Source organism: Telopea speciosissima, chromosome 10 (assembly GCF_018873765.1).
Source record: "Telopea speciosissima isolate NSW1024214 ecotype Mountain lineage chromosome 10, Tspe_v1, whole genome shotgun sequence".
NCBI lineage: Eukaryota > Viridiplantae > Streptophyta > Magnoliopsida > Proteales > Proteaceae > Telopea > Telopea speciosissima.
The window spans coordinates 52,278,160-52,300,415 of NC_057925.1; the positions used below are offsets into that span (position 1 = coordinate 52,278,160).

General features: G+C 39.2%; 2 protein-coding genes across 4 annotated transcripts; both read right to left on the reverse strand.

Moving 5' to 3' along the window:
- Positions 1-1,236: 1,236 nt before the first annotated feature.
- LOC122641336 (phosphoenolpyruvate carboxylase kinase 1-like) lies at positions 1,237-21,555 on the reverse strand. Of its 3 annotated transcripts, none has more exons than XM_043834547.1 (2): positions 1,884-2,684; positions 1,237-1,349 (listed from the first exon to the last, which is right to left on the reverse strand). In XM_043834547.1, exons 1-2 carry the CDS (start codon positions 2,659-2,661, stop codon positions 1,309-1,311), a joined length of 819 nt encoding a protein of 272 aa, XP_043690482.1. In that variant the 5' UTR covers positions 2,662-2,684; the 3' UTR covers positions 1,237-1,308. The 3 variants fall into 3 exon arrangements, with proteins under 3 accessions (XP_043690482.1, XP_043690484.1, XP_043690483.1); XM_043834549.1 differs by lacking the exon at positions 1,884-2,684 and adding an exon at positions 20,734-21,555 and having other exon boundaries at positions 1,280-1,349; XM_043834548.1 differs by lacking the exons at positions 1,237-1,349; positions 1,884-2,684 and adding exons at positions 20,119-20,202; positions 20,734-21,555.
- On the reverse strand, positions 8,170-9,589 carry LOC122641338 (phosphoenolpyruvate carboxylase kinase 1-like). Its single transcript, XM_043834550.1, has 2 exons — positions 8,791-9,589; positions 8,170-8,259 (listed from the first exon to the last, which is right to left on the reverse strand). The coding sequence occupies exons 1-2, from the start codon at positions 9,566-9,568 to the stop codon at positions 8,219-8,221; spliced, it is 819 nt and encodes a 272-aa protein (XP_043690485.1). The 5' UTR covers positions 9,569-9,589; the 3' UTR covers positions 8,170-8,218.
- Positions 21,556-22,256: the final 701 nt, after the last annotated feature.

Consider the following 22,256-nt stretch of genomic DNA (forward strand, 5'->3'; position numbering starts at 1 on the left):
TGTGGTTTGAATCTATACAATAACAACCGGTTCTTGAATAATCAATGATCTGAAATACTTAGAAAAAAAGAGGGTTCCAGTTTTTTAAAAGAACCATGTATGATGGGCTTGAAGAATTGGGCATTCTTGGCTCTGATTTTGGTTATCACCATTTCACAAAAAAAAAAGACCTGTTATTAGAGTTGCAGCTCGTTAGCATTCTATTCGTTCTGTTCTTTGCAGGGGAATTGGAAAGCCAACTGTCTATGTCTTGTCGTCAGAGAAAGCATTGAACTTGCAGTGGAATTGGAAGGCCACAACCTTCCTTGGTAATGAAAGCCTAATGGATTCCGGGACATTTGGCAATTCCCAAGCAGCTCAATCAATATAAAACTAGGGTTTCCAATTTTGATTTCTTTGATTATAATGATGATAACTCACCAATCCATGGACAGTGTCATAGCTAGCGCCTCTGGGATTAATCAGATTCAACCTTGATTGTTTCATTTGAAGAATAGGTCATAGATTGGAATCAAATTAAGATGCAATGGCATCATCTGGAAAATTTGAAACAAAATAAAGGGTAATTATGAAATTGAAATTTGTCTCCATCTTGGGCTTAAGCCTTCATGACATGTCGGCTCAGACTAATAGTAGATTTTTGAGGGAAGAAACCAATTTAATGTGAAATTACCTTTTTTACTCTTCCATTCAAGTGAATAGAAGATATGTTAAGGGGTATCTGAAGTCTGGTTACAAATTCTGTTTGTAACCCTTGGTTTGGTTACGAACAGACGTACCCCACAAGAAACAAATCCATAACTTTCCCTCTTCTGAATCCTTAGAAAAAGGAAAAGGTTGTACAAAAAAAAAAAAAAAAAAAAACCAGAGAGGGAGAGAATAGTTTCAGAACCTCTTCTTGTCATCACCTCATATAAGGGTGGATTTCATTACCATACTTTGTATTTACTTTACATACATACATCTCTACAATCTCCAACTTTCTTTTCTGTCACCCCCCATATATGACTATATGAGGGTGGGTGGGTGATTCATACATACATAAATACATACACCTCTACAGTATCAAAGTTTCTTCCTCAGCTACGATCCGTAAGTAAAAAGCCTCCCAGTGCTCCCACAAAGGAGAGATGGCTAAAAAGAAAAAAAAGAGATGCCAGATTTTGAACTCAAGGCTGCTGCACAGTTCCACAGTTTCCGCCCTCTTAGACAAGCTTCAAAATACCCACTTCAAGAAGTAGTAGTATTAGTGATGGTGGCAGTACACTACGCTTTGCTTTCTTCTACTGTCTCAATTCAGATAAGCCATCATCGAGTAGCTTCTCCTCTGCTTGTGATCCATGGATGCCCTGAAATTTTAAATCAGAAGGACATAACTCAGTAATTGAAACTGAAAAATAATAATAAAAAACAAAAAACCATGTAAAACGACCCAATCGCTCACAACCAACCGAGGAAACGATCTAACAGAAGGTAAACAAATACAGAATCAGGAAAAAAGAAACCTAAAAATGGGAAACTACAACTTCTGTAACGGAAGAGTCAGTTAGTAGTACGGCACCGATTTCGATCTCACTCTCGTCCAAACGCGAGAGAGAGAGATAACTAAGACAAACAAGTAGAAAGCAAAAATAATACGAAAATCAGTAGTAAATCAAAAAATCGAAGCAAGAACAGAGTTACTTTTTAAAAATCTAAGCTAAAACAGAGTCGATCAAAGGGGAAACATCAAACATACTGGCCACAATTTGTTGAATTTGCAAATAAAGCTCCAGAACAGAAAATTTTCAAACAAGAGAGATGGATCTCTCTCCAAGACACTAATCTAATCAATGGCACTCGGAACGATTATTCAAGAACGTGAATAGAAATGTCACACTTACCGAGTACTTGCTCGGCCGAGAATCTCTTGGAGACGTCCTTTGAAAGCATCTTCCGCAGAAGATCCTTTGCCGCCGGGGAAACGGAGTAAAAGATCCGAGTCGGAAAGCGGAGATTGCCACGAAGCACCGCCTCAAAGATCTCAGCCGCAGAATCACCATAAAAAGGTGGGATTCCGGCCAACAGTATGTACAAAATAACACCCGCACTCCAAATGTCCACCTTCTCACTGTAATCCCTCCCAGAAAGCACCTCAGGCGCAACATAGTAAGGCGTCCCAACTATCCCCCTCATAGGTAATCCGTCGTGAAAGATCTCAGCAGATCCAAAATCAGCCAGCTTCAACCGGTTCCGACTGTCAAAGAGTATGTTATCAGGCTTAATGTCACGATGAGCAACACCTCTCCGGTGACAATGAGCGATTGCCTCCATTAAAGGCACCATAATAGCAGCAGCTTCGACGTCAGAGAAAATACGGTTGGAGATACGATCGTAGAAGTCGGAAGAATCGCAGAGCTCCATAACGATGTCAAGATAAGCTTCATCTTCGTAAACATCGACGATTTCAACAATGTTAGGGTTTCCGCTGAGAAGTTGCATGATCTTGGATTCTTTCTCGACGCATTCTCGATCAACGGAGTCAGTGAGGAGACGCTTGTCGATAGATTTCAAGGCGAAGAACTCGCCGGTTGCAGGAAAGAAGCACCGGAAAACGGTACCGAATCTTCCCTGACCGATCTCTTCGCAAACCTGGTAGACTCTCTTCAATCCTTCGCTCATCTCCCAATGTTTCGTTTCTTCTCTGTAACGTACTAAAACTTAAACTGTCTTGTTTGGAAGAGAAAGGAAGGCTGCTCTGGGCATTTATAGAAGAAGAGAAAATTATTTATATTCCTGTTTTGCCCCTTTCTTTTTAAAAAAAAGGGCATGAGTTTCACTTCACACTAGGGGAGCATAAGATGATGTGAGGGTGATGTTTGGACTACCGGATCTCCTGAATGGTTAAGTTAAGAGATAAAAAACATCTAGAAGATTATTACAAAACAAAAAAATTTCTAGAAGATTTGTGTTATTTAACGGCTGGATTAAGAGATGAAGGGCTTTCAAAGACCAACTCTTCTGCCAAATCGTTTTTAAGGTATTTGTCTTGTTTTTCTTCCCCTCATTTTTTTTCCATGATTCATGCTAAGGGAGGTTGTTCGGTTTTTTTTTTTTTTTTTTAATTTTAAGTTTTATATGAAGAACACCATATAACGAAGATGAAGAATCAAGCAACCGTCTAGGGGGTGACAACATATATGGAGGACGGTTGGATAATAGTGGAGAGGGAGGCCGTCCACCTAACGGTGCAAGACATGGAGATCATCTGTACTGGTTGAGTACTGGTGCACATGGGGATAGACAATCGACACAAATTCGAAATGTCGGATTATATATATTTGAGCGTAAAAGTTGAAACTCTCTAATGTATGCATGTTGGGAGGAGGGGGGGAGAAATTATATCCTGCAATTCCTTGCCCGGTCCAATTCCCTAGTGCCTATACTAAAGGGGGGCGGACCCCATCTGGGCAGTGTTTGAACATGGACAGACTAGTCATTGTGGCCCCACTTATTAGGGCCTTAGGGGAACTGGACCGTAAAGAGAATTATCGAAGATAATGATCCTAGGGTAGGTTATGTGGTGTCCATTAGGGACGGTATTGCGGTAAAACCCAAAGAAAAGAGAAAGAAGGATAATCTTTTAAGAAAGCACCCGACAGACTAGTCATTGTGGCCCCACTTCTTAAAATAAGGGGGTAGAGATATCTTTTCACATGAGAAGAGAGATAAACTCATGAAAACGGCATAGAGCCACACTCCTGACAGAGATCTTTTTCCAATCTTTTTTCTTCCACAAGTGTTAGCAAAGCAGAAACATTGTTTTTGTTCTTTGGTGTAATTTTAGGGTGTCAATAAAGCCCACGGGCCCGAACCCGCCCGAACCCGCCGGCCCGCCCGGCCCGACCTCGATTTTTTGACCCCGAGGGCGGGTTTGGGTTTAGTTATAGTCTCGACCCTGGCGGTCGGTCGGGTCGGTTTAGATCCGGCCTAGCCCGACCGACCCTCGTATTAATTATAGGTATATAATATTACATATATATATATATTATATACTTAATATAAGTATTTTCTTGACAAAAAAAAAAAAAGAAGAGAATTGTACATAGATAACTACTAACTTTGTCATCATCATGAAGTGGGAACCCATAAAAAAGTAGATCATCTACTATTTTGATCAGGACCATAAAAAGAGTCACGACATGATTGTTATTTAGTTGTAGCCCCTATAAGCTTCCAGGCCTATTAAGGGGACATCGTTACAATTGTAGAGAGAGAGTTTATAACTCGTAAATAAAAGGAGATCTTAAAAAAAGTCTAAAGTGTAGCCGCCCGACAGAGATCTTTTTCCAATCTTTTTCTTCCACAAGTGTTAGGCAAAGCAGCAAACATTGTTTTTGTTCTTTGGTGTAACTTTGTGTTCTACTTTTGTTGTGTGAGTGGAGATTTAGAGAATCAAATATGGATAAAGTATCATTACCATGGGATAAGTTATCAATTCAATATAATGGGATATACCGATTCATTTTTATTTCTTGCTTTTTTTGGTTTGTCATCTTTTGACAAAGCAAAAAACTAAAAAATAAAAACTAGAGACGATTTTTTTTCGGTAAACAAAAAGTGTTGGCCGTACGCCGCTACCCTCTATCTTTTTTTGGGGGGTTAAAGCCGTACCCTATGTCCATCCGTATATAAAAACCGTACTATAATGTATGGAGAGAGATACTACTTTTAATTGCGATTCCATTTGCCGACTCCCAAAGTGCCAGCTAATCTACCGACTATGTATCAAATTTCTCTTAGATCCAGCTATGGTTCTAAGTATTTGTATCGTATCGCTTGTATCGGGTGATACATATCTGTTTTGTTAGTCATCAATATCGATATCGATATCGTAACGATATCATCTCAATAGCACGATATAGAAAAGGGATAGAATGGTCAGAAAATTCATTTTTTTAAAGAGATTTAGAGGTAATTTTATCTAATACAGTCGATCCAAGCTGATATCGTATCGGTATTATATCGATTTTGCAAGTTATCGATACCCGTTCCAATACCGTGCACAAAAACCATTGATCCAGCTGTCCTATCCCTTCTCTTCTTTTTACGGGATCCATGCTTCGAATAAAAAAAATCAGAACCTTCTCTTGAACTATATCCTTCTAGAGGGAGTGTTCTCAGACTTCTTGAATTTAGTTAGTAGTAATAAGGAAAAAGAATGCTGCCTGATCGCGTGGATACTACACTCAAACATATGAGCACCTGAAATTATCGCCCTCACAACCTATCATTGTATTTCTCTTAGGGGTTTAAATATTAGACCTAGTAATGCATGAGTCCCATACCATGAAGAAGATTGGTCTTATGTGTACTCTAGGCATATGCACGTTGCATTTCTAAAAGTACAATGAAAGGGATTAGGTTGTCTAGAAAATTTCAAGTATGCTTTTAGTCACTTTTTCCACTTTCACTTTTGTGGGAGACGTAATATATTGTAGGGGCATTGTTCTCTGTGCCGCAGTGCAGCCTGCACCCAGGCACATGGGGGTGGGCACAATGAGCACCCTGCCCTCCTGCACAGGCTGCCCATGTGCCTGGGCGCAGGCTGCGCTGTGGCACAGAGTTCATTCTCCCTATATTGTATTAGAGGTGTTAGGTACTTAGGTATTAGTTTCCATTAAAGAAATGGAGCTTTTAGATTTTGGTTAATGAGATAGTTTGAAAAAATAAAGTAAACCTCAAAATTCAAATATAAAGAAAATAAAATCCCTTCAACCAATTGGAACTACAATAGTAGCTAGTAAATAAATTTCACCTAAATTATTCTCAAAGTTATACAGTAGAAACATTTGAATTCACCTTTCAATTACTATAAAATTAAACAAGAAGAGGTTAGATATTTAATTTTTTGTAGTACTAGAAAATAATCAGAAATAAACAAATTTGAATATCTTCCTAGTATTTTAATGGTTAAATTTGTATCGAATAGATATACTTACCCAAATTCCTCTTCAAGTTCTATCTAGTTGTCTAATCTCCCAATAAAGCCTAACCACGTTCATTTTAATTATAATAATAAGTTGAACTTAAATCAATAGTTAAGAATAATATGAAAATGGCAAAGATAAATTAATTTAAGTAATCTTTCGTTTTTTTTTTATTTTTTAAATTAGTATACTTATTTTATTTAACAATAAATTACGTCGTGAACTTCATACAAAGTATGTTTGAGTGGAAAGGTGTGTGTACAAATGTAACTTATGAATTTTAATATTAAAATATCTACAAAAAATTAAATTTTATATTAAAATATCTAAAAAAAATAGTATTAAGTGGCAGATATGGATATGATGAAACCTAGTTTCTGTCCTTCAAATTATTATTGGTGAAGATTAATTATGTCATGCTCTTAATCCCTATCCATATGAGTTTTAGATGTTAACTATGTTTGTTAAATATCAAAACAGGATTTTGTGAGTGAAAGCTACTCTTGTGGTTTGGAATCACAGAAGATGACTCCCTGGCTCGGAAGGTCCTGCTCGATTGCATGCACGACAGGTTGGCCACTTTCCGCTCCTTGGTTGCGGAGAGATATGTTTTTTCTCAATGCCTTGAGTTGTTGCATGTTCAAATAAATCTCTACTATTTATCCAAAAAAAAAAAAAAAATTGTTAAGGTAATGGCATGGAAAATGCAAGACAAACACAATCTTGCAAGAATGCTCTCTTTAAGAACTTTCCAAAACAAACACGGAATTGCTTCTGCTTCTTTTCCTTCCTTCAAGTACTCTTTTTAAGTCCTAATCCATTGACGAAGTTAACATCTGTAAACTTTTTTGTTTTTTGGTACAAAGACCCTTAACATCTGTAAACTTATTAATTATAAAAACTTAAAAAGTAGGTATCCCGTTGGTGTTACAATGTGATTAAAGTAAGTGATGTATTGCTTGCATGTGTAACCTAACCAACCTAAGTGATGCCTTGGAGTGGTGTTGATCATGGATCCGACTCCTCCACTTTCGCCTGCCCAGTACTGCCGTGCACTTCCACACACAAATGCGGTGGAAAGTACTGCCTTACCAAAGCGGTATATTCCGCCTTGCTTGTGTGTGGGCAAACACGACAGCAGGGGCAGGCGGAAGTAGAGGAGTTGAATTGTTCGATCATTAAGAGCCATGCATGCATCTATAACCTAACCCTTACGTATTGCTGTATTTTTTTTTGGTAAATTACGTATTGTTGCATTATGTTCAGTGTCCAGATCTTCTATGACACGCTGCCTATAACGGCCTAAGCAACGCACAAATAGGGCACGACACAATGACCGCATTACCCCTACCCGAGCACCTTACCCGAGCAAGGGTAAGGCGATCATTGCACCTCGCCTTATTTGTATGCCACTTAGGCTGCTACGGACAACGCGCCATAGAAGATCATGATCCATTACGTTCAACATTAGTACAAAGTATATATAGAGAATCATGTTGAAATTTCTACCCCCAAGAAAAAAAATTCATGCTGAAATGATACTGCAAGAGGGTAGGGGAGAGACACGGTTTGAGGAATCGGTATTTAGATTGGCCGAATCCTATCAGTATCAGCAGGAGAGGCCGATAACAATTCAGATTCCGGATTTCTTTAAACAATTGGATTTAGAAACAAATCCACAACTTTCACTCATCTGAATCCTTAGAAAAAAGAACAGGTTGCAAACAACAACACAGAGAGAGAAAAATTTCAGAACCTCTTCTTGTCATCATGGCATCACCTCATATAAGGGTGGATTTCATTACCATACTTTGTATTTACTTTACATACATACATCTCTACAATCTCCAACTTTCTCTTCTGTCACCCCCCATATATGAATATATGAGGGTGGGTGGGTGGTTCATACATACATAAATACATACACCTCTACAGTATCAAAGTTTCTTCCTCAACTACGACCCGCAAGTAAAAAGCCTCCCAGTGTTCCCACAAAGGAGAGATGGCTAAAAAGAAAAAAAAAAGAGATGCCAGATTTTGAAGTCTAAGGCTGCTGCACAGTTTCCGCTCTCTTGGACCTAGTGCATCTGTTCCCTGTTCCCTCCCATCTCTAGGGAGTACAGAATAGAGTGATTTTGTAAGTACAAGCTTCAAAATACCCCCTACATACTTCAAGAAGTAGTAGTATTAGTGATGGTGGTGGTACACTACGCTTTGCTTTCTTTTACTTTCTCAATTCAGATAAGCCATCATCGAGTAGCTTCTCCTCTGCTTGTGATCCATGGATGCCCTGAAATTTTAAATCAGAAGGACATAAATCAGTAATTGAAACTGAAAAATAATAATAATAAAAAAAACCCTGTAAAACGACCCAATCGCTCACAACCAACCGAGGAAACGATCTAACAGAAGGTAAACAAATACAGAATCAGGAAAAAAGAAACCTAAAAATGGGAAACTACAACTTCTGTAACGGAAGAGTCAGTTAGTACGGCACCGATTTCGATCTCACTCTCGTCCAAACGCGAGAGAGAGAGAGATAACTAAGACAAACAAGTAGAAAGCAAAAATAATACGAAAATTAGTAGTAAATAAAAAAATCGAAGCAAGAACAGAGTTGCTTTTTAAAAATCTAAGCTAAAACAGAGTCGATCAAAGGGGAAACATCAAACATACTGGCCACAATTTGTTGAATTTGGAAATAAAGCTCCAGAACAGAAAATTTTCAAACAAGAGAGATGGATCTCTCTCCAAGACACTAATCTAATCAATGGCACTCGGAACGATGATTCAAGAACGTGAATAGAAATGTCACACTTACCGAGTACTTGCTCGGCCGAGAATCTCTTGGAGACGTCCTTTGAAAGCATCTTCCGCAGAAGATCCTTTGCCGCCGGGGAAACGGAGTAAAAGATCCGAGTCGGAAAGCGGAGATTGCCACGAAGCACCGCCTCAAAGATCTCAGCCGCAGAATCACCATAAAAAGGTGGGATTCCGGCCAACAGTATGTACAAAATAACACCCGCACTCCAAATGTCCACCTTCTCACTGTAATCCCTCCCAGAAAGCACCTCAGGCGCAACATAGTAAGGCGTCCCAACTATCCCCCTCATAGGTAATCCGTCGTGAAAGATCTCAGCAGATCCAAAATCAGCCAGCTTCAACCGGTTCCGACTGTCAAAGAGTATGTTATCAGGCTTAATGTCACGATGAGCAACACCTCTCCGGTGACAATGAGCGATTGCCTCCATTAAAGGCACCATAATAGCAGCAGTTTCGACATCAGAGAAGGTACGGTTGGAGATACGATCGTAGAGGTCGGAAGAATCGCAGAGCTCCATAACGATGTCAAGATAAGCTTCATCTTCGTAAACATCGACGATTTCAACAATGTTAGGGTTTCCCCTGAGAAATTGCATGATCTTGGATTCTTTCTCGACGCATTCTCGATCAACGGAGTCAGTGAGGAGACGCTTGTCGATAGATTTCAAGGCGAAGAACTCGCCGGTTGCAGGAAAGAAGCACCGGAAAACGGTACCGAATCTTCCCTGACCGATCTCTTCGCAAACCTGGTAGACTCTCTTCAATCCTTCGCTCATCTCCCAATGTTTCGTTTCTTTCTCTGTAACGTACTAAAACTTAAACTGTCTTGTTTGGAAGATAATGGAAGGCTGCTGTGAGCATTTATAGAAGAAGGAAGTAGGGAAAATTATTTATATTCCTGTTTTGCCCCTTTCTTTTAAAAAAAAGGGCATGAGTTTCACTTCACACTAGGGGAGCATAAGATGCTGTGAGGGTGATGTTTGGACTATCGGATCTCCAGAATGGTTAAGTTAAGAGATCAAAAACGTCTAGAAGATTATTAAAGAACAAAAAAATTTCTAGAAGATTTGTGTTATTTAACTGCTGGATTAAGAGCTGAAGGGCTTTCAAAGACCAATTCTTCTCCCAAGTCGTTTAATTTTAAGGTATTTGTCTTGTTTTTTTTCCCCTCATTTCTTTCCATGATTCATGCTAAGGTAGGTTGTCGGTTTTGTTTTTTTTTAAGTTTTATATGAAGAACACCATATAACGAAGATGAAGAATCGAGCAACCGTCTAGGGAGTGACAGCATATATGGAGGACAGTTGGATAATAGTGGAGAGGGAGGCCGTCCACCTAACGGTGCAAGACATGGAGATGATCTGTGCTGGCTGAGTATTGGTGCACATGGGGATAGACAATTGACACAAATTCGAAATGTCGGACTCCATCATCCAGTTAAGCGATCGATAGAGGAGGATCCATTTCAATTCCATCGATGGAAGAGGAGGCAAATTATGATTTTGATGAGACAATGACAAATCTTTCTAATCACGATGATGGAGATATGGGTTAGGAAGTTTAGGAGGAGATAACTACTAATACTTCAGACACTCCGTTATGGCCTCAGTGATCTTCAATAGAGACATATGGTCAGAAGAAGCAACATATATTTGATGATGCTAGTACATGGTACATTGGTGAGCAGAGGTAGGGATGTATTTCATATATTGGATAGTCTGGGTCTAAGACTTGAGCCCCAGACCATACACAGATGTAACGTTTTTATTTTTTCCGTCTCAGCTTGCCTATCCACCACAATTTACTTACATGTTTGAGTCGAGCCACCAATCACATGGAGATGGTAGTCAGATTGTTGATCAAAGTGGCATGGGATCCTACTTCCAGCAGTTCTACAAGATCTCTAACAACAAGACCCATGACTCTAATAGTCAACCGATGGACAGAACATTTGGTGCACGGGTGGTATTAATTCGGATTAAAAAAAAAAAAACTTATACTCCATTTGTTGTTGCAGATTACAAGCTGAAGTCTGATGTTAACCTACGATCATTGATGATGAAAGCAATCGGAAAAAAAATTGTAATATCATTATTTCTGTACTTGTGGAATATATTGGTGATATATGCTATACTCTTGTTTACACCATTTCTTTTAAAATTTATTTTATACTTCTTCTCGTTGCTTTTATGTTACATTATTAATGTCTGTGTGTAGGTAACTTTTATGCGCTATTTTATTTATTTTCTATTAATATATATTCCTTAATTTTTAGAAATATTTTGTAAAATGTTACATTTTTTTGCTTTATTTTGTTCAAATTTTCACTAAAATATATTCATTTTTTCATTTTGCATTTTAATTAAAATAAAATATTTATGATTTTTTAAATATTGTAGTGATTAATATCACCTTTGTATTTTTATCCATTTTTAAGAATATTTTACACATTTATTGTAATTTTATATTTTATCCATGTTTCATTAAAAATTAATTTTCCAAAATTTCCTCTCATTTTGCTTTATTCAAGTTTTCCAATATTCATGCCTTTTTACACTTTTCTTGATTTCAAAATTTTATTATTCTTTTGGACGAGTATGAGCTAATGTAAGAACCATTACTGAAAAGTGCATTTTTCACCTTTTTAGACCAATCTGCCCAAATTTACGGTGATCCAGATCGGTATCGATCGAGACCAATCCCGTATTCGTCTATTTGATATCAATTCCTAAAACCCTAATTACAACAAGATTTCCCCCTCTCCACCCCACACCCCCCTAAAAAAAAGGTTATAATTATTTGTTTTTGTGCAAAGACTCCCCACATTGAGAGAATTTCTTAGGACTTAACAGGAAACTGTTGTACAATATGAATGAGATCCTCAAGACAAGATGACTCCTAAAACCTTGATGAGGGAAGGAAGTTGCTCATTCTGATATAGCATTGGTCAAAACATTAGTAGATCTATTTATAATAATAAAAAGGGAAGCAGTTTTCTATCTGGGAGTGTTGCCTAGGCTAGCACCCCCAATGTGTTTATTTCTGTCCTCCTTATAATAAGAGGTAGACCTGTCTTTTCATAAGGGGAGGAGAGAGATAGACTGATGGGAGTGTTAGCGTAGGCCACAACACTCCTAGACAAAGTTCTTTTTCTCTAATAAAAAACTACAAAAAGCAAAGTTGGTCATGCAAACTCTTTTAATTTTTATACTACATTGGGAGTGAAAACCAATTCGCATCTTCGTTGTTAGAATAGCTTTCAAAGAAAAAGTGAAAGAATTTAATATTTTGGGGAACATAGTAAAACCCTTATCGAGTTTGTGAAACTTAAGATAATATGGTGAACCTTCATGGTGGACCCAAGGAAAACTTTTTCCAAGAAGTTATGTCCACTCAAATGGCGATTGCATATATTTGATCATAAAAGTTGAAACTCTCTAATGTATGTGTGTGGGGAAGGGGGGGAGAGATTATATCCTGCAATTCTTTGTCCGGTCCAATTTCCTAGTTCCTATATTAAGAGGGGGATGGATCCCATCTAGACAGAGTGTTCGAACAGGGATGAAATAATCATTGTGCCCCTGTTTGTTAGGGGCATTAGGAGAACTAGACAGGGGATAAAGATCCTAGGGTGGGGTATGTGGTATCCACTAGGGACGGTATTACGGTAAAACCCAAGAAAAGAGAAAGAAGGGTAATCTTTTATTCTTCTACAAGTCTTAGGCAAAGCAGCAAACATTGTTTTTGTTCTTTGGTGTAACTTTGTGTTCTGCGTTTTTTGTGTGAGAGGAGATTTGGAGAACCAAGTATGATTACTATGGGATAAGTTATCAATTCAATATAATGGGATACACCGATTCATCTTTATTTCTTGCCTTTTTGTTTGTCATCTTTTGACAAAGCTAAAAAAAAATAAAAAGAAAAACTAAAGACGATTTTTTATATTTTTTTGATAAACAAAAAGTGTTGGCCGTACCCTCCATCCTGTTTAGGGGGTTAAAGCCGTAGCCTTTATCCATCCGTATATAAAAACCGTACTATAAATTGCGATTCCATTTGCCGACTCCCAAAGTGCCAGCTAATCTACCGACTATCTATCAAATTTCTCTTCGATCCACCTATGGTTCTAAATAACCGTGTCGTTTCGCTTGTATGGGGTGATACATATTGATTTTGTTAGTCATCAATATTGATATCGATACCATAACAATATCGTATCAATAGCACGATATGGAAAAGGGATAGAATAGTCAAAAAAATTCATTTTTTAAAGGAGATTTAGGGGTAATTTTATCTGATACAACCGATCCAAGTCGATACCGTATTAGTATCATATCGATTTTGCAAGTTACCGATACCCGTTCCAATACCGTGCACAAAAACCATTGATCCACTTGTCCTATCCCTTCTCTTCTTTTTATGGGATCCATCCTTCGAATAAAAAAAGATCAGAACCTTCTCTTGAACTATATATCCTTCTAGAGGGAGTATTCTCAGACTTCTTGAATTTAGTTAGTAGTAATAAGGAAAAAGAATGCTGCGTAATCACGTGGATCCTACACGCAAACATATGAACACATAAAATTATCGTCCTCACAACCTATCATTGTATTTCTCCTAGGGGTTTAAATATTAGACGTAGAAATGCATGAGTTCCATACCATAAAGAAGATTGGTCTTATGTGTACTCTAGGCATATGCAAGTTGCATTTCTAAAAGTACAATGAAAGGGATTAGGTTGTCTACCAAATTTCAAGTATGCTTTTAATCACTTTTGTTACAGTTAAAAGGAGCATACACCTCATGGCAGGCAGTGTTGGACAGGCCCATCCATTGCAATTTGCAAGTATGCAGTGCCAAAAAGGGATCCCCTTGTTGGAGTAGAGAAAGACCAAATTATAATCGGTAGGCGATTCAAAGACACAGACGGTCACCGAAGAATTTCATAGCAGAGAATATCAGAAATATAAAGAAACCAGAAGCGACGATCAGTATATGCATTCATATACGTCAAATCAATGGAAGAGAGTGTTGGCCAAACAACGGTCCAGGGATCAAACCATGGTTCCCTAGGGAGACCAAGATATTTATCCTTGGGGTGTTGCACGCCCTGGGTTAGCCCATGGTGTCCCATGGGTGTCCCATTTTAATTTTTAGGGCTTCCCATAGTCGCCCATGGGAACCCTGGTGCATCCCTGTTAGGGTTTCTCCTTCCCTTATGTGTCCCATAAAATTTATTATCACAGTAGGGACGAAAAAACTCATCCCTAGTCCATCACATGGCAAGGGGGATCCATCCCTAACTCGAATGCGCAGCGAAAAAGGTCGATTCGAGTTTCTTTCGCATCCCATAAATATTAATAATCGATGAACAGAAGGAATTAATAAAGAACTGCTAACCTGATGAGCCTCAAGTATTGCTCCTCCAATAGACAGTGGTTCTTCCTCCAGCGAGCGCTCCAAGCAAACAGATTTGAACCTCCAGTGGTACTACCAAGGTTCTACACGCCAGTCTCAGATGCCCTCAAACTCCTCAGCACAGATCTAGGGTTTCACAAACCCTAACTCTCAAACACAGGTGAGAGAAGCAAGAAGAAGAAGAGAGATCACAAGAGGGAGAGAGAGAAATCAAAAACGTAGGAGAGAGAGTGTCTACTCCAAAAACATGGAGAGTTGCCTCTTCTGCGTTTTATGGTCCCCTATTTATAATAATAGGGTTTAATTAAATCCTAGATAGATTTAATAGAGCCCTAATGAGAGTCTGACTCTCTCTCTCTCTCAGTCTGGCAGTTCTGTTTAAACTCAAAGTGCTACACAGGTGAAGAAGCATAATCTAATAGGAAAAATATTAATTATATTCTTTATTTAATTATTAATGGATAATTACAATTAGCACCAAATCCATTAATTAAATAAAGAGCCAATTAAATTTGCAAATTCTAAATAACTCCCTATATGATAACAATTTATCATATACAACCCCCCCACTAATCAACATCATCATTATGGAATCTAGGGCATGTACACATGTACTGCCAAACCCCAATCCATAGTACATGTTCATATAAGAGCGTCTGTGCATCTGATCGGGTCTCGCAAAACTCGATAAAACACTTTATTTGAAATAACTATAAATAATGTATCATTTTATATAAAATAAATTTTGCAAAACCATTTCCAAAACGGTACTGGATCCAGATTCTGATCCGACCATGCACAGACAGTCTCTATCTTGGTGTTCCCCAATTGGGCAGTGGTGACCGTATTGGATAACTCCTTCACTCACAAAGTATTCACGCATTCCCAGTACACCGGCTTTGACTCGCTTGAGTCTTAGTCATTGATGAACCAAAGAATGCGATCACACTTTGCAGTGACAGGATTCCCTCAGGTATAGGGTGTCGGTGACACATGTCTATCACTTCCTACATCTGGCAGTAATACATGAGGGAATCGACAAAGTAAATTCTTCGCCAATGAACACATCAAACATGTGAGCACTCGCATTCGTACCCTGACATCACATGTCTAGGCATACCCAATGCGACGACCATATGATAAGGGTGCCCAGCCCAAACCCTAGTCGTGACTACCATTTTAAGTATAACTTACGGACACATAATGCTCAAAAAGTATATCTCGCATGTGATAATATTAAACTAAAATGTATAAATGTTCAAATACAAAGGTGAACTAGGTTGAACCGGACCGAACCAGGTTTGATGGACACACACTTGTCCGACAGAGAGGTGGCTCAGGGGGAATATCGTTTGCAAGGACTGTGTCTGTATGATGGAGGTGGTGTTTTGATCGGTGCAGCCATGGTTGCTTCTCAGTCATATGCAACGGCGGTTGGGGGATATGTGTGGCCTGACCTTGATGATCTTCCAGAGCCGATTCATGCAGGCAATATCACTCGTATCAAAATCCCACAGAAGGACTATGAAGAGAAGCGTCATCGTTTTCGTTATGCTCTTATCGGCAGGGTTAATGTTCCAGTGATGGAAGCCTGATTTTAATATCCACGAGAAGCGGACGCAAACCAAACTCGTTTGGATGCGGTTCCCTGATCTGCCTCTTGAATATTGGCATGGAAATGTGTTACTGTCCATGGCCAAAGCTGTTGGTAGACTCGTGGCACTTGATCGTCGCACCCGCCAGGGGTTGCTCGGACACTTTGCTCAAGTCCTGGTTGAGATTGACGCAGGGGAGTCTGCCTCTCGCGTTGAAGAGTTTCAAGTTGAACGTTGCAAACCGAGGTCGTCCAAGGAGTTTTTCTTTACTCAAAAGGTGTGATTTGAGGATGGAATGCAACGATGTGGTTACTGCAGTAGATTGGGCCATCAGGTCTCCCTGTGTCATCACAAGAAGTTGGATGATCTTCGTCAACATGAGAAGGACAAAGCGGCGTCAATACCTGGTGCTCATTAGGTTGAAGAAGATGGAGTTAACTCGGCCAACTCGTACAAGTCTAACTCGGTGAGAGGATCGGCCAGCAATTCTCTCTCTCTCTCTCTCTCCAAGCAAGAATCCTCACCTTCCTATTTCAAAACCGCCAGCTGGCCCTGAGGAGATTAGAGTTTCCTTAGTTGTCGCAGATTTTCAAGAAAAGGAGGATTCCTTAATGGGCAGGGAACATGGGGAGAATTTGATTAACTCGTTTCCTAATAATTCTAGTAACCATGATTGAGGTGGCGGATATGGCTGGGAATTAAGTAGGAAAATTTTTACATCATGGGCTGATTGCAAATAAGGATGGTTTTCAAACCCAGCAAATTGGTGGGGAAAAGTTGTGTCAATCTCTATCTCCTAAAAGTAGAAAGGCAATTTTGTGGGGATCATGTGCCATCTCCTAATATTATGCAATTTGCGCATGATATGGGAGAATTAAATGGGGATATTTCGAAAGGTGTTTTGGTTTCAAATTCACCACGGTTTGATGGAGCGGGTCTTGGAGCTGGTGAAGGTGAACTCATGGACGGGTCTAGTGCTGGTTCCAGGTCTTGTAAATCGGGTTATGACCATTCTAATCAAGCGAAGGTGCAAGGTGGGTGGACTCAGGTGTTGGGTCGAAAAAATTTGTGATGGTCGTAGGAATGCTCTTCAAGGTGGTCGTGTGGGTTCCCATATGACAACTCCAGTTATTGGCAGAATTCGACGTCTAAAGAATGCAAATCTTGGTGTTAAGGCGGTGGATGCTGCGGTAGAAAAAGATTAGCTTGAAAAGGAGTTAGGAGTGGGGTTGCAAAAAATTTCATCTCCCTTTTCGCCAGAGGAGGAGGCTCTGTTGGCCCGTGTGGCTGTTGATTGGCCTGGTCTATATGTTGAGATCCCTCGATGATCGAATAGGATAAGGACCCCCTCGGTGCGCCTCACAAATCCCCCGTAGCCTTATTTTATTATTTCTCTTGGGTGAGCGAATGGCTTGTTGTCCTCGCCATTACGTTTTAGGACTGGGTCTCCTGTTTTAGTTTTAGCTTTCTTTGCCTTTAGTCTGTCTTTAGGCTTGTTTGCCTCCTTTTTAATCCTCAATAAATTTTTTATTAAAAAAAAAAAAAGAAGGGAGCACACACCTTTTCCATACCAATCGTTTCTTGAGGTATCTTTCATAGAAAAAACACTGACTGCAATGATCGTGGGAGACGTAATATATTGTAGGGGCGTTGTTCTTTGTGCCGCAGCGCAGCCTGCGCCCAGGCACATGGGGGTGGGCACAATGAGCACCCTGCCCCCTGCACAGGCTGCCCATGTGCCTGGACGCAGGTTGCGCTGTGGCGCAAAGAACATTCTCCCTATATTGTATTAGAGGTGTTAGGTACTTAGGTATTAGTTTCCATTAAAGAAATGGAGCTTTTAGATTTTGGTTAATGAGATAGTTAGTTTGAAAAAATAAAGTAAACCTCAAAATTCAAATATAAAGAAAATAAAATCTCTTCAACCAATTGGAACTACAATAGTAGCTAATAAATAAATTTCACCTAAATTATTCACAAAGTTTTTGTACAAAAAATACAGTAGAAACATTTTAATTCACATTTCAATTACCATAAAATTAAACAAGAAGAGTTTAGAGCCAAAAATTTAAATATATATATATATATATATATTCATTTAGATATTTAATTTTTTTTAGTACTAGAAAATAATCAGAAATAAACAAATTTGAATTTCTTCCTAGTATTTTAGTGGTTAAATTTGTATCGAATAGTTATACTTACCCAAATTCCTCTTGAAGTTCTATCTAGTTGTCTAATCTCCCAATAAAGCCTACCCATGTTCATTTTAATTATAATAATAAGTTGAACTTAAATCAATAGTTAAGAATAATATGAAAATGGCAAAGATAAATTAATTTATGTAATCTTTCATTTATATATTTTTTAAATTAGTATACTTACTTTATTTAATAATAAATTACGTCGTGAACTTCATACAAAGTATGTTTGAGTGGAAAGGTGTGTACAAATGTAACTTATGTATTTTAATATTAAAATATCTAAAAAAAAATTAATTTTATATTAAAATGTCTAAAAAAATAGTATTAGGTTAATCCCTATCCATATGAGTTTTAGATGTTAACTATGTTTGTTAAATACCAAAACAGGATTTTGTGACTGAAAGCAACTCTTGTGGTTTGGAGTCACAGAAGATGACTGACTCCCTGACTCGGAAGGTCCTGTTTGATACGCTACTTTCCACTCCTTGGTTGCAGAGAGATATGTTTCTTCTCAATGCCTTGTGTTGTTATATGTTCAAATAAATCTCTATCCTTTGCCAAAAAAAAAAATAATTGTTAAGGAAATGGCATGGGACAAGCAAAGACAAACACAATCTTGCAAGAATGCTCTCTTTAAGAACTTTCCAAAACAAACACGGAATTGCTTCAGCTTCTTTTCCTTCCTTCAAGTACTCTTTTTAAGTCCTAATCCATTGACGAAGTTGATGGGCCTTATATATATGTAAAATAAAAGTACCTTAACATCTGTAACTTATTAATTATAAAAATTAAGTATCCCATTGGTGTTACAATGTGCTTAAAATAAGTGATGTATTGCTTGCATGTGTAACCTAACCAACCTAAGTGATGCCTTGGAGTGGTGTTGACCATTCGATCATGGATCCGACTCCTCTACTTCACCTGTCCAGTACTGCCGTACGCCCCCCCACACAAGTACGGCAGAAAGTACCGCTTTACCCCCACTCAGGCAAGGGTAAGGCGGTACATTCTGCCTTACTTGTGTGTGGGGCGCACACAACAGTAGGGGCAGGTGGAAATAGTAGAGTCGAATTGTTCAATCATTCAAGCCATGCATGCATTTGTAACCTAACTAACCCTTACGTATTGCTGTATTTTTTTTTGGTAAATTACATTGTTGCATTACGTTCAGTATCCAGATCTTCTACGACACGCTGCCTATAGCGGCTTGAGCAACGCACAAATAGGGCACGACGCAATGACCACATTACCCCTGCTCGAACGGGGTAAGGCGGTCATTGCATCTCGCCTTATTTGTATGCCGCTCAAGCCGCTACGGACAGCGCACCGTAGAAGATCACGATCCATTACGTTCAACATTAGTGCAAAGTATATATAGAGAATCATGTTGAAGTTTCTACCCCCCCAAAAAAAAAAACAAATCATGCTGAAATGATGCTGCAAGAGGGTAGGGGAGATATACGGTTTGAGGAATCGGTCTGTAGATTGGCCGAATCCTATCAGTACCAGCAGGAGAGGCCGATAACAATTCAGATTCCGGATTTCTTTAAACAATGGGATTTAGAAACAAATCCACAACTTTCACTCATCTGAATCCTTAGAAAAAAGAAAAGGTTGCAAAAAACAAGAGAGAGGGAGAGAATAGTTTCAGAACCTTTTCTTGTCATCACCTCATATAAGGGTGGATTTCATTACCATACTTTGTATTTACTTTACATACATAGATCTCTACAATCTCCAACTTTCTTTTCTCTCACCCCCCATATATGAATATATGAGGGTGGGTGGGTGATTCATACATACATAAATACATATACCTCTACAGTATCAAAGTTTCTTCCTCAACTACAATCCGCAAGTAAAAAGCCTCCCAGTGCTCCCACAAAGGAGAGATGGCTAAAAAGAAAAAAAAGAGATGCCAGATTTTGAAGTCTGAGGCTGCTGCACAGTTTCCGCTCTCTTGGACCCAGTGCATCTCTTCCCTGTTCCTTCCCATCTCTAGGGGTCCCATCTCTAGGGAGTACAGAATAGAGTGGTTTTGTAAGTACAAGCTTCAAAATCCCCCTAACATACTTCAAGAAGTAGTAGTATTAGTGATGGTGGCAACACACTACGCTTTGCTTTCTTTTACTTTCTCAATTCAGATAAGCCATCATCGAGTAGCTTCTCCTCTGCTTGTGATCCATGGATGACCTGAAATTTTAAATCAGAAGGACATGAATCAGTAATTGAAACTGAAAAATAATAATAAAAAAAAAACCATGTAAAACGACCCAATCGCTCACAACCAACCGAGGAAACGATCTAGCAGAAGGTAAACGAATACAGAATCAGGAAAAAAGAAACCTAAAAATGGGAAACTACAACTTCTGTAACGGAATAGTCAGTTAGTACGGCACCGATTTCAATCTCTCACTCTCGTCCAAACGCAAGAGAGAAAGGGGAGAGAGAGAGAGCTAACTACAATATGCTAACTAAGACAAACAAGTAGAAAGCAAAAATAACACGAAAATCAGTAGTAAATCAAAAAATCGAAGCAAGAACAGAGTTATTCTTTAAAAATCTAAACGAAAACAGAGTCGATCCTAGGGGAAACATCAAACATACTAGGCACAATTTGTTGAATTTGGAAATAAAGCTCCAGAACAGAAAATTTTCAAACAGACACTAATCAATGGCACTCGAACGATGATTCAAGAACGTGAAAAGAAATGTCACACTTACCGAGTACTTGCTCGGCCGAGAATCTCTTGGAGACGTCCTTTGAAAGCATCTTCCGCAGAAGATCCTTCGCCGCCGGCGAAACGGAGTAAAAGATCCGAGTCGGAAAGCGGAGATTGCCACGAAGCACCGCCTCAAAGATCTCAGCCGCAGAATCACCATAAAAAGGCGGGATTCCGGCCAACATTATGTACAAAATAACACCCGCACTCCAAATGTCCACCTTCTCACTGTAATCCCTCCCAGAAAGCACCTCAGGCGCAACATAGTAAGGCGTCCCAACGATCCCCCTCATAGGTAATCCGTCGTGAAAGATCTCAGCAGATCCAAAATCAGCCAGCTTCAAGCGGTTCCCACTGTCAAAGAGTATGTTATCAGGCTTAATGTCACGATGAGCAACACCTCTCCTGTGACAATGAGCGATTGCCTCCATCAAGGGCAACATAATAGCAGCAGCTTCGACATCAGAAAAAGTACGGTTGGAGATACGATCGTAGAGGTCGGAAGAATCGCAGAGCTCCATAACGATGTCAAGATAAGCTTCATCTTCGTAAACATCGACGATTTCAACAATGTTAGGGTTTCCGCTGAGAAGTTGCATGATCTTGGATTCTTTCTCGACGCATTCTCGATCAACGGAGTCCGTAAGGAGACGTTTGTCGATGGATTTCAAGGCGAAGGACTCGCCGGTTGCAGGAAAGAAGCACCGGGAAACGGTACCGAATCTTCCCTGACCGATCTCTTCGCAAACCTGGTAGACTCTCTTCAATCCTTCGCTCATCTCCCAATGTTTCGGTTCTTCTGTGTAACGTACTAAAACTAAAACTGTCTTCCTTAGAAGAGAAAGGAAAGCAGGTCTCTGGGGGCATTTATAGAAGAAGGAAGGGGATTATTATCCTCTATCCTCTCCAATTCCAATTCCAAGAAGGAATGGGGGAGAGGAGAGTGCACTTGAAATCCGAATGTTTGGTAGGGTATATTCGTTCAGTGTAATTTTCTAACACGTGTCGTATCCAACGGCTAATTAGTTTTTGGGGTTACTGGGTATTACCAATGCTGCCTTAGCTTAGTACGCAAGTTATGTGAATTTGTTTGCTAGTAGGGAAAATTATTTGTATTCCCGTTTTGCCCCTTTCTTTGTAGAAAAGGGCATGAGTTTCACTTCACAAAAATAGGACTATGGGACCGTAAGATGATGTGAGGGTGATGTTTGGACTATCGAATCTCCAGAATGGTTTAAGTTAAGAGATAAAAAACTTCTAGAAGATTATTACAAAAACCAAAAAATTTCAAGAAGATTTGTGTTATTTAACGGCTGGATTAAGAGACGAAGGGCTTTCAAAGACCTACTCTTCGTCTGTGCGGGCTGAGTATTGGTGCCCATGGACATAGACAATTGACACAAACTCAAAACGTCGGACTATGCGATCTCAGTCACTCCATCATCAAGATAAGCGATTGATAGAGGAGGATCCATTTTCGTCGATGGAAGACGAGGCAAATTATGATCCTGATGAGACAACGAC

Excerpts from the sequence above, each read along its gene's own strand:
- LOC122641336 (XM_043834547.1), bottom strand. The coding sequence starts at position 2,661 with ATGAGCGAAGGATTGAAGAGAGTCTACCAGGTTTGCGAAGAGATCGGT. Across the intron at positions 1,350-1,883 it reads CTCGGCCGAGCAAGTACTCG|GGCATCCATGGATCACAAGC; the intron begins GTAAGTGTGACA and ends TTAAAATTTCAG.
- LOC122641338 (XM_043834550.1), bottom strand. The coding sequence starts at position 9,568 with ATGAGCGAAGGATTGAAGAGAGTCTACCAGGTTTGCGAAGAGATCGGT. Across the intron at positions 8,260-8,790 it reads CTCGGCCGAGCAAGTACTCG|GGCATCCATGGATCACAAGC; the intron begins GTAAGTGTGACA and ends TTAAAATTTCAG.